This window comes from Scyliorhinus canicula, chromosome 27 (genome assembly GCF_902713615.1).
Source record: "Scyliorhinus canicula chromosome 27, sScyCan1.1, whole genome shotgun sequence".
Taxonomy (NCBI): Eukaryota; Metazoa; Chordata; class Chondrichthyes; order Carcharhiniformes; family Scyliorhinidae; genus Scyliorhinus; species Scyliorhinus canicula.
In genome coordinates this window covers 19,564,368-19,575,626 of record NC_052172.1, presented here as the reverse complement: position 1 = coordinate 19,575,626, position 11,259 = coordinate 19,564,368, and the positions used below count along the sequence as shown (strand labels likewise).

The window sequence follows — 11,259 nt, the reverse complement described above, 5'->3', positions numbered from 1 at the left end:
TGAACTGGGAGGAGATTCATCAGGATGACAAGGGACTCAGGTTCGATTCCGACTTCGGGTGACAGTCTGTACAGAGTCTGCACTTTCTCCCTGTGTCTGCATCGGTTTCCTCCGGGTGCTCCGGTTTCCTCCCGCAGTCCAAAAACATGCAGGTGGGTCGGCCATGATAAATTGCCCCTTCGGGTGTAGTTGCAGGGTTGGCACAGTGGTTAGCACTGCTGCCTCACGGCGCCGAGGACCCGGCTTCGGCCATGGGTCACTGTCTGTATGGAGTTTGCACATTCTCCGTGTTTGCGTGGGTCTCACCTCCTTAACCCAAAAGATGTGCAGGGTAGGTGGATTGGCCTCGCTGATTTGCCCCTTAATTAGAAGAAAAATAATTCGATCCGTGACTGCGTGGGTTTCCTCCGGGTACTCCGGTTTCCTCCCACAGTCCAAAGATGTGCAGGTTGGGTGGATTGGCCATGAAAAATTGTCCAAAATTCTATGATTAACCTAGGACAAAAGTTCGGCGCAACATCGTGGGCCGAAGGGCCTGTTCTGTGCTGTATTTCTCTATCTATCTATCTATTCTCTAAATTTATACTTTTAAAAAGGGAGGAGTTGCAGGTAGAGGGTTGGACGTAGGTGGGTTGTCTTTCAAAGGGTTGATGGGATGAATGGCCTCCTTCAGCACTGTTGGGATCCTATTCTGTTCTATTCCAGACATAGATGTTGAATATAAAATGCAAAGAATCGGAAATTGTATTTATTCCCAATAATTTAACCCGAGTTTAATAATCAGGGGACAGTTCAGAGAGGCTGTGCTGAGTAGCAAGGCCGGAACCTTTGAGCCGCCATCAGTTCCCCCTCCCACAGGGGGACCCGCTTTGGGGCGGGACTGGTCCGCTCGTCTCCTGCTTCCGGGTTGTGGCTTCGGGAAAAGAAACCCCCGCCCGGGCCCCGGGGACAGAACTGTCCGAGTCTGATCCACACACAGGCCGCCCCCAGCCCAGCAGGTGAGGCGATGGAGCGGCTGCAGGAGGCCCGGGGTGAGGCTGAGAGCGATGGGCTGGGGGCGGAAGGGGACTTGAGGCCTGGGTGCTAGGAACTGGGGTGGTTGGGCTAAGGGGGCTGGGGCAAGGGAGATGGGGGTTGGGGACTGGGGCCTGAAAACCTGGGGACTAGGGCCTGGGATTGCGGGCCTGGGACTAGACCTGGGGGCTGCGGATTGAACATAGAACATACAGTGCAGAAGGAGGCCATTTGGCACATCAAGTCTGCACCGACCCGTTTAAGCCCTCACTTCCACCCTATCCCCGTTACCCAATAACCCCTCCGAACCTTTTTGGTCACTAAGGGCAATTTATCATGGTCAATCCACCTAACCTGCACGTCTTTGGACTGGGAGGAAACCGGAGCACCCGGAGGAAACCCACGCAGACACGGGGAGAACCTGCACACTTGGCACAGACAGTCACCCAGCGGGGAATCGAACCTGGCATCCTGGTGCTGTGAAGCCACAATGCTATCCACTTGTGCTGCCCATGGGGGCTTTGCTGCCCCCCCCTAAAAAAAACCTTTCCCCTCCCGCTGACAACAGCTCACCAGCACATTTTGAGTCTCTTTACTCACTTTTTAAAATAAAATTAGAGTACCCAATTCATTTTTCTTTCCACTAAAGGAGCAATTTATTGTGGCCAATCCACCTACCCTGCACACCTTTGGGCTGTGGGGGTGAGACCCACGCAGACACGGGGAGAATGTGCAACGTCCACACGGACAGTGACCCGGGGCCGGGATCGAACCTGGGTCCTTGGTGCGTGAGGCAGCAGTGCTGACCACTGCCACCGTGCTCCCTTACAGTAAAACGCTAATGGTAATGTGAGTGTTTACATCAGCTGTCAGAAATGTGATTTGGAAGGCATGAGGCAAAGATCAAATCCAGCAAAACATTTGCAGAGGATATGCAATGCTGGTAATCTAAATTTAAAAAGAATGCACTGCGGGGCAGTCATTGGATTTGTTTATTGTCACGTGTACCGAGGTACAGTGAAAAGTATTTTGTGCGAGCAGCTCAACAGATCATTTAGTACATGAATATAAAAGGAAATTAAAGAAAATACATAATAGGGCAACACAAGGTACACAATGTAACTACGTAAGCACCGGCATGAGGTGAAGCATACAGGGGTGTAGTGTTAATGAGGTCAGTCCATAAGAGGGTTGTTTAGGAGTCTGGTAACAGCGGGGAAGAAGCTGTTTTTGAGTCTGTTCATGCATGTTCTCAGACTTCTGTATCTCCTGCCCGATGGAAGAAGTTGGAAGAGTGAGTAAGCTGGGTGGGAGGGGTCTTTGATTATGCTGCCCTCTTTCCCCAGGCAGCGGAAGGTGTAGATGGAGTCAATGGATGGGAGGCAGATTTGTGTGATGGACTGGGCTGTGTTCACGACTCTGAAGTTTCTTGCGGTCCTGTGCCGAGCAGATGCCATACCAGGCTGTGATGCAGCCCAATAGGATGCTTTCTATGGTGTATTGTCTGAAATAGGAAATTACATAATTCCGTTTACATGGAATGTTCCATCAGAGTTTTCCCCTGAAGATTGGCTCTCTCTAGGCAGGAGCAGGAGTCAGCCTCCTGCTGCACTATATTCTACGGGCCTTGCCTTGGACTGGGGCCTGATGTACATTTCATCACTTTCAATCCAGAAACAAATCTCTTCCCCAAGTTGTGCTGTAATTTTTTAAAAAATGTGTGACAGTAAACTGCAAAATTAATGTGAAAATTGCCTTGTTCATAGGCCCACAAACGCAAGATTTCTTGGAAGTTGCTGCGACAGCGAGCGAACCTTCTCCGGATGGTGTCACTCGGGAAGCCAATGCACAGATGGCGGAGATGCCCGTAATCTCTGGTGAGGGTTGTGTCACCCCAAATGAGATTGAGAATCAGTCCCCTGCTCCTGCCTCGCCAGAGGAAACTGCCAAAGCGATGAAGGGGCTTCCTGGCCAGCAGCAGGAAGAAGCCATGGAAGCTTCACTAAACAGCATGTTTCATGCCATCGCCAGTAGCAAGGCTCAGATCAAGAGCCAGCAGATGGACGAGCCTGACCTGGTGTATGACCAGAAGCTGGACATCATCAAGGACCTTTTCTGGTGTAAGCCGGTGGTGTTCCTGGAACGTTTTCACAAAATCATCAAAGAGGAGCATCTGATCTGTTTCAACCATTTGGCAGGCAACTATGAAGTTACTTTTTACTGCAAAGAAATTAGGAAGTCTTCCATGAAGAAAACTGCCCGGACAAACGTCCGCAACAAGCGATTTGCGGCCCTGCAGCAGCTGATTAAAGGTGATTTGTAAAAAGATGCCTGTTATTTTGTTCCCTGCCCCACCTTTAGGAAGATGCTGCCTTTCGATGGTTCTGGCAGCTCCTCCTGATTTTCCCTAGCACTATTTTCCATAGACGGTGAGAATTGAGGAGTAATTCAAGCATGGAAGGCATTGTGCCTGTGTGCAATGTTAAAGACAGTGAGAACATGATTTAATTTGCTTTGCTTGGGACACTTTAAAAAAATTTCTATTGAGATTGACTGGGTCATATTTTCCTTACTTATGCCAGCGATGCCCTGGAGGCTGATTATTTGGTCCCTCGGTGTAAACTAATTGTAACCCAATAATTCAAACCTTTACTTTCCAGGAGGGATATTGCCCTAGGAGTGGATGATATGAGGTCCAATTCCAGCTGTGGTTGTGATCAAGTACTACCACAAACAACAACTCCTTTTATTTATAAAGCACCTTTAAGTCCCAGGGTGCTTCACGGAGCTTTCTAAAACAATACACACTTCAGGAGATATTAGATCAGATGACCGAAAGCTTGATCAAAGAGGTAAGTTGTAGGGAGCATCTTAAAGGAGGAAGGTGAATGATTAAAATCAGGAATGCACCAGAGATCTGAATTCCAACAGCAGAGAGCTGTGAAGCTGGAGGAGATTAAGGAGATAGGGAGGGGGAAGGCCACATAGAGATTCTTTAAAAAAATTATTGTTTTCCCAATTAAGGGGCAATTTAGCATGGCCAATCCACCTACCCTGCACATCTTTGGGTTGTGAGGGCAAAACCCACGCAGACACGGGGAGAATTTGCAAACTCCACACTGATAGTGACCCAGAGCCGGGATTGAACCCGGCTCCTCAGGGCCGTGAGGCAGTATTGCTAACCACTGCCCCACCGTGCTGCCCTGACTGGAGAAGAGTCAGACACCATTGGTCTCGGAACATCAACTCTGTTTTTCTCTCTCCAGATGCCGCCGGACTTGGTGATATTTTCCAGCACTTTCTGTTTGCATTTCAGATTTCCTCTCTTTATTTTTGTGTGTGTGTTTGTCTCGTGTCAACAAGGGGAACTTTCAGCTGAGATAAGAATCTAAGCTCCCTCTAATATATCTCAGCAATGTTTCTCAACCCTACCAGGCCCACTGAGTGAGCTTGCTAGTTTTGTTTCAAACAATTGCAAGTTTTATTGCTGTGGATTTGTATCCAATAAGAACTGAGATTAAATTCTTTCTCCCTTTTCACTTGTTGTTAACAGGAAAAGGAAGAAAGTTATCTCATTTTCTGGGCTAGAATCAAAACCAATTGTTGGATGTGTGGGCTGTTTAGCACAGGGCTAAATCACTGGCTTTGAAAGCAGACCAAGGCAGGCCAGCAGCACGGTTCAATTCCCTTACCAGCCTCCCCGAACAGGCGCCGTAATGTGGCGACTAGGGGCTCTTCACAGTAACTTCATTTGAAGCCTACTTGTGAAATAAGCGATTTTCATTTCAACACAAGATGCCCATTGCTGCACCTTAGCTCCTGTCTCAGTGATTTACAAATAGTCCCTTCCATTTAATCTATGCAGATATTTATCTTCACTCCCAGTTAGAACCCACTTGTGGCATCTCTGTCTCTACATCTGCATCAAACATTCTCAATTTTCAATGTTCTGTCTTCCTGTTTTTTGTTTAATTTAGAGTACCCAATTATGTTTTTCCAATTAAGGGGCAATTTAGCGTGGCCAATCCACCTACCCTGCACATCTTTGGGTTGTGGGGGTGAGACACACACAAAAACAGGGAGAATGTGCAAACTCCGCACAGACAGTGACCCGGAGCAGGGTTTGAACCCGGGTCCTTAGTGCCGTAGGCAGCAGTGCTAACCACTCTACCATCCGTTCTCTGTCTTTCTAACCATTCTTTAAAAAGAGAAGTTATATTTTTTTAATTTCTCGCATGGTGAGGCCAATATGTGTTGCCCATGATGAGCTTAGTGTCTTGTTTGAAGATTTCAGAGCATAGTTAATGGACGACCACATGGCTGTGGGTCTGGAGTCACATGTAGGCCAGACCCGGTAAGGATGGCAGATTTCCTGCCCTAAAGGGGACATTAGTGAACCAGATGGGTTTTTACTGAGACCAGCTTTCAATTCCAGATTTTTAAAATCAAATTTACATTCCGTCAGCTGTCCTTGTGGGATTTGAACCCATGTCCCCCAGACCATTAGCCTTGGGTCGAGCGGATTACCAGCCCAGTGACATTACCACTGCCCCACTATCCCAACCCTTTCCAACAGCGAGAGGAAAAATAGATTAAAACATTTCTCCTCTGTTTTTTCCATTGGATGGGCAATGGTTTGGTTAAGAACCAATTTCCCCTTTGCCATGATCATCTTCCAAGCAGTGGTAACACAGTGATTAGCACTGCTGCCTCACAGCGCCAGGGATCCGGGTTCATTTCCGGACCCGGGTGACTGTGTGAAGTTTGCACGTTCTCCCCGTGTCTGCGCGGGTTTCCCCCAGGTGCTCTGGTTTCTTCCTGCAGTCCAGCGATGTGAGGTGAGGTGAATTGGCCGTGATCAATTTTCCCTTGGTGTCCAAAGATGTGCAGGTTACGGTGGGATAACGGGGAGTGGGCCTAGGTAGGGTGTTCTTTCGGAGGGTCAGTGCAGACTAAATGGGTCGGATGGTCTCCCGCACTGTAGGGATTCTATGGATCGTGCTGTGGGATATTTTACATTCATCTGTAGGTGCCTGAGTTTAATGTCTCAATTCAAAAATGTAACCTCGACGGTGCAGGACACCCTCAGCGCCTCCGATGCGTGAGCCATTTGTGGACGTTGTGCTCTGGCCTCTGGGGAATGGGTCAGTAGATATCTTTGCTAATGTCACCCTTTTTCTTTCCCTGCAGATGGGGAGTACTTCAGCGATGAACAGATGCGAACTCGAGATCCTTTGCTCTACGAACAGTATATTAGACAGCACATGACAGAGGAGGAGGTGGTGGCTGAGAGCTGCAAAAACCTGGGCAATGCCATGTGTCTGTCTGACCTGCTGATGAACACTTTACAGGAAAAGATTGTCCAGGAAAGGCTACAGTGGCAGCAGGAAAGGGAGGATGCCTGTTTGGAGGAGGAAGAGGAGGATGAGGAGGAAGGTATGTTTCTGCCTCTGGGTTTTTTGGGCAGGAAGACAGGACTGAACATTAGAATATTGTTCTGTCACTAACATTTCCCCCTTCCCTTTTTGACCGAAGGCAGTGACTCCTATCCTTCGTACCCAGCCCAAGAGGCTAATCGTCACACGTTAAATGTGCACGCAAGGGCTGGTTTAGCTCAGTGGGCTAGACAGCGGGTTTGTGATGCAGAACAAGGCCAGCAGCGCGGGTTCAATTCCCGTACCAGCTTACCTGAACAGGCGCTGGAATGTGGCAACTAGGGGATTTTCACAGTAACTTCCTACTTGTGATAATAAAACATTATTATTATTAAATGTTGGCACATTATTTGAATGAGGGGGCACAGCAGAACAGACTGTTCGTTGGGCAGTTACGAGGAGCAACCAGCCCAATATGCATATTTGTTCCTTAGATTTGAGATACTGAGCTCAAACTGAGGGAGTGGGCAGCATAGTTACTGGATTAATAATCCAGGGACCCAGACTCTAGATCCAGAAGCATGTGTTTATAAAAAACCTTCCTGACTCACTCATGTCGAATGCAATGTTAGTATTCATGTCGAGAGAGCTGGAATACAAGAGTAGAGATGTACTTCTGAGGCTGTATAAGGCTCTGGTCAGACTCCAATGTGAGCAGTTTTGGGCCCCGTATCTAAGGAAGGACGTGCTGGGGCCTTGGAAAGGATCCAGAGGAGGTTCGCAAGAATGATCCCAGGAATGAAGAGCTTGTCGTATGAGGAACGGTTGAGGACTCTGGGCCTGTGCTCGTTGGAATCTAGAAAGATGAGGTGGGATCTTATTGAAACTTACAGAACACTGCGAGGCCTGGATAGAGTGGACGTGGAGAGGATGTTTCTACGAGTAGGAAGAACCCTAGGGCACAATCTCAGACTAAAGGGACGATCCTTTAAAACAGAGATGAGGAGAAATTTCTTCAGCCAGAGGGTGGCGAATCTGTGGAACTCATTGCCGCAGAAGGCTGTGGAGGCCAAATCACTGAGTGTCTTTAAGGCAGAGATAGACAGGTTCTTGATTAATGAGGGGATCAAGGGTTATGGGGAGAAGGCAGGAGAATGGGGATGAGAAACATATCAGCCATGATTGAATGGCGGAGCAGACTCGATGGGCCAAATGGGCCAATTCTGCTGCTATGCCTTATCGTCTGATGGTAATTTAGGGAAGGGAATCCTACCCTGGACTGGCCTATATGTGACTCCAGATACAGGGAAATGTGGTTGACTCCTATCTGCCCTCTGAACTGGCCAAGCAAGGACACACAGTTTGGGGATGGAGAAGAAATATTGGCCTTGCGACACATCCACGTCCCATGAATGAGATTGCTTTTTAAATTGTGTATTTGGAGTTGTGACATTGATGATCTCATTCCCTTTAGACGACAACCCTGAGTCTAAAGCTGAAGACTGGGTACCCAGTGATGATGAGAGATCAATGCTGAGGGAGGAATTTGTGAGTCGCATGTACCAGCGTTTCCTGGATGGGGAAGACAGAGAGTTTGACTACAGGTGACCATCATATACCTACACAGAGAGGAGAGTCACACAGCACACACGGCCACCGTTCATCCCCGAGCCTGTGCCAGTTCTTGGAAAGAACAATCCCAAATTGTCCCACTCCCATGTAAATCCAGATTCCTGACCCAAACACACTCTGTATTCCAGATAATATCCCTCTTCCAAGATTTCAGCTTCTCACACCAATAGTCTCTCTCTCTCTCTGTGACTTATCTCTCCTCTCTCTCTCATTCTCTCTCCTCTCACCCTCGCTCTCTCCCTCTATCTCTCCTCTCTCACCCCCCTTCTCTCCTCTCTCTCTTCCCCTCTCTCTCTATCTCTCTCAATCTCTCTTCCCCCCTCTCTCTCCCCCTCTCTCTCTCTCCCCCTCTCTCTCTCTCTCTCCCTCTCTCTCTCCCTCCCCCTCTCTCTACCTCCTTCTCTCACCCCCCCCCTCTCACTCGCCCCCTGTCGATGCCAAGATGATTAACATGACTCTAAAGTTTCCCCTCTGTGCATCGACCATATCTATGCCCCCTCAGTCTCTCATTGAAACCATGATTCAGTTATTCACGGTTTTCTTCTATCCCTCTTCTTCCAGGTTTCCTCCTATTTTACTTGGGTGACCGCAATGCTGGTTGATCACCCCTTCACCTTCTCCGCTCATTCCTCTTCCCAGCCCCTACTGCATTGAGGCCCCTCCCCTCCCACCGAATCTTTCCCCCAGGCCTCGGGCCTTCCTCGACCTCCCTTCCCGGCTGTCCAGTCTTCCCTCTTTCTCTGTGCAGCAGAGGACCATGCCCCTTTCAATCCCTTCTCATTCTATCCTGGATTTCAAAACTGTGAAAACGCTCTGAACTTCAGCCTGCCTTTCTCCCTACTGTCTCTGGCTTTTCATAGCCCAAACTCCTCGTCTCCTTGCCACCACTCTTCACTTAATGCACCCCCCCATTCCGTAAAGTAATATCTCACTCATAGGACTGGCCCCTGACCTCATTATTTGATTTTGAAAAACACATTATCGTTTGTTATCTCGATGTATTCCCGGTCTATTTTGTATATGAGGGGAAAAAAAGCTTGTCAGATTTTGTTCCTTCTTGTCTAGAACCTTGAAAATAATCTTTTAGATTAACCAAAAAGAAACTGTTTCCCATTTCACAGCTGCAGCAACAGTGTAATTTGGTAAACTGGCTCGGCACCCTCGTGTCTTTGAAGCGCTTTCTTTCGGTTGTTTCTGTGTTAAGTTAACAGAGAGTCAGTGGGTAGCATTCCCAGAGGGTTGTGGGTTCAGGACTCCGCCGCAGTACCGGGAAGGTGCTGCACTGCCAAACGGTACCGTTTGTTCAGGTGAGATGTTAAGCTAAGGCCCCTTGTGTTTTCTGAGGGGTTGTTTGGGGCGGCAGGTGGAGCATTCATGACAGTAGTCCAAGCAAGTTCATTCTCCTCGGTGTCGAGGGCTGACACCTGACCCTCAGTAGCGATAATGGATTGTCTGACACTTGGCTGAACAGGAGCTTCCTCTGTGCAAATTGGCTGCTGCGTTTCCTACATTGCAACCCTTCAAAAGGGTGAAGTGCAACACAGTGGTTAGCACTGTTGCTTCACTGCGCCAGAGACCTGGGTTCGATTCCCGGCTCGGGTCACTGTCTGTGCAGAGTCTGCACGTTCTCCCCGTGTCTGAGTGGGTTTCCTCCGGCTGCTCCGGTTTCCCCCCCTCCCCCCCACAAGCCCCGAAAGTCGTGCTTGTTAGGTGAATTGGACATTCTAAATTCTTCCTCCGTGTACACGAACAGGCGCCGGAGTGTGGTGACTCGGGGATTTTCACAGCAACTCCATAGCAGTGTTAATGTAAGCCTACTTGTGACATTAATAAAGATTATTATGGCTGTCAGGCACTTTGAAGACACCCTGCTCTATAAATACAAGTTCCTTCTTCCCTACTTTTCCATTATTTGCTCTAAGGGTTCACACATGAGGAATAGCCATGTGGGTGAACTGCTGACACCAAAGGACATTTACCCCAGAATTTAGGGTAGGAGGAAAAGCTGGTTCTGGTTAGGCCTCGGTAACACTTCCTGTTGTTTAAAACCCCTTCTGTTTTCAGTGCTGTCGACGACAATCCAGACTTTGACAATCTTGACATCGTAAGTCGTGATGAAGAGGATAGATACTTTGATGAGGAGGAGCCAGTGGAAGTTGAAGATATGGAGATGGACAGAGAATGACCAGGATTAAACATTCTTCAATTTAAATGGTTTCCCCCCCCCCTCTCAGTTTTACATTTAACCGCATTTCCAAACTCCGAGACTATTAGTGAAGGACTGGGTAGTTTTGTGTACATTGTGTCACCAATTCAATTTCTTCCCCGTAATTTTAATAACTGTTTAATTGACCAGTGTTGGGGCTGTCGTGCTGAATTCTATTTTTTTTAGTTTGATGTATAGCGAGGGAAACTGCTACAGACGTGAACAGATTCCCCTGGTGGCTCACTGGGGAACTGCACCACTTAGGGGGCAATGAAGCCTCGCCTCTAGGTTTCATTCCTGATCTGGGAGGAGAGAGCTGGGAGGGGAGGAGGATTGCGCCCTGAACCTATTGTAGAGGTGCTAAAATGAAGCCCCTTTTCCCATTTCTGGTTGCTTTCCAGTGCTGTTTGTTCCATGTGAATGTTTTACGAGGCGCACCACAGTTTAATATCCGCCTGTAGATGGGTCGGATGCTGACTCAGCTAACTTGGGGCTCGGTGTGAGGGTTGAACTCAGAGACTTTTGGTCCTCATGGTTTAGTAGAAATATTGTGTATGAATCTTCTAACAAACGGCCAAAGGCCAAAGGAGCACTGAGGGACAGGCAGCACTGTGATCTGACACCCTGATACTGCAGCGCACCTGCCTTTGAGTGACTGAATCCAGGCAGTCCAGCAATCCCTTTTGCAGACTGAATTACCATTGGGGCAAGGCGGGAAGGACGTGGAGAGCTACCTACCCATATGGGGGATAGTGCTGTCGACACACAGCCACTCCTACTGTACAGTCACAAAACCACATTGCCAGAGGAGATTGGGTATCTCACTGTCACCTGGAAGGCAATGGGGCTCCTGGAATAGGCGGGAAAAATAAAAGAGTGGTAACTAATGGCAGAGCTGGATGTTTCGGGAAAACGTCGCCTTTCTTTCGGACACTCCCCGACCTGGAATCACCGGAATGTTTACTCTCCACCTCTAACTTGCTGCCTTTCTTTTCACGTTTAGCAATTATTGCACAGAATTAGGATTACTAA

General features: G+C 48.3%; 1 protein-coding gene across 2 annotated transcripts; it reads left to right on the top strand.

The window, feature by feature from the left end:
• The first annotated feature begins 845 nt into the window (after window positions 1-845).
• On the top strand, window positions 846-10,613 carry ccdc97 (coiled-coil domain containing 97). 2 transcript variants are annotated; one of them, XM_038785988.1, is made up of 5 exons: window positions 846-998; window positions 2,781-3,326; window positions 6,205-6,450; window positions 7,864-7,993; window positions 10,086-10,613. In XM_038785988.1, exons 2-5 carry the CDS (start codon window positions 2,867-2,869, stop codon window positions 10,204-10,206), a joined length of 957 nt encoding a protein of 318 aa, XP_038641916.1. In that variant the 5' UTR covers window positions 846-998; window positions 2,781-2,866; the 3' UTR covers window positions 10,207-10,613. The 2 variants fall into 2 exon arrangements, with proteins under 2 accessions (XP_038641916.1, XP_038641915.1); XM_038785987.1 differs by having other exon boundaries at window positions 860-1,031.
• The last annotated feature ends 646 nt before the right edge of the window (window positions 10,614-11,259 follow it).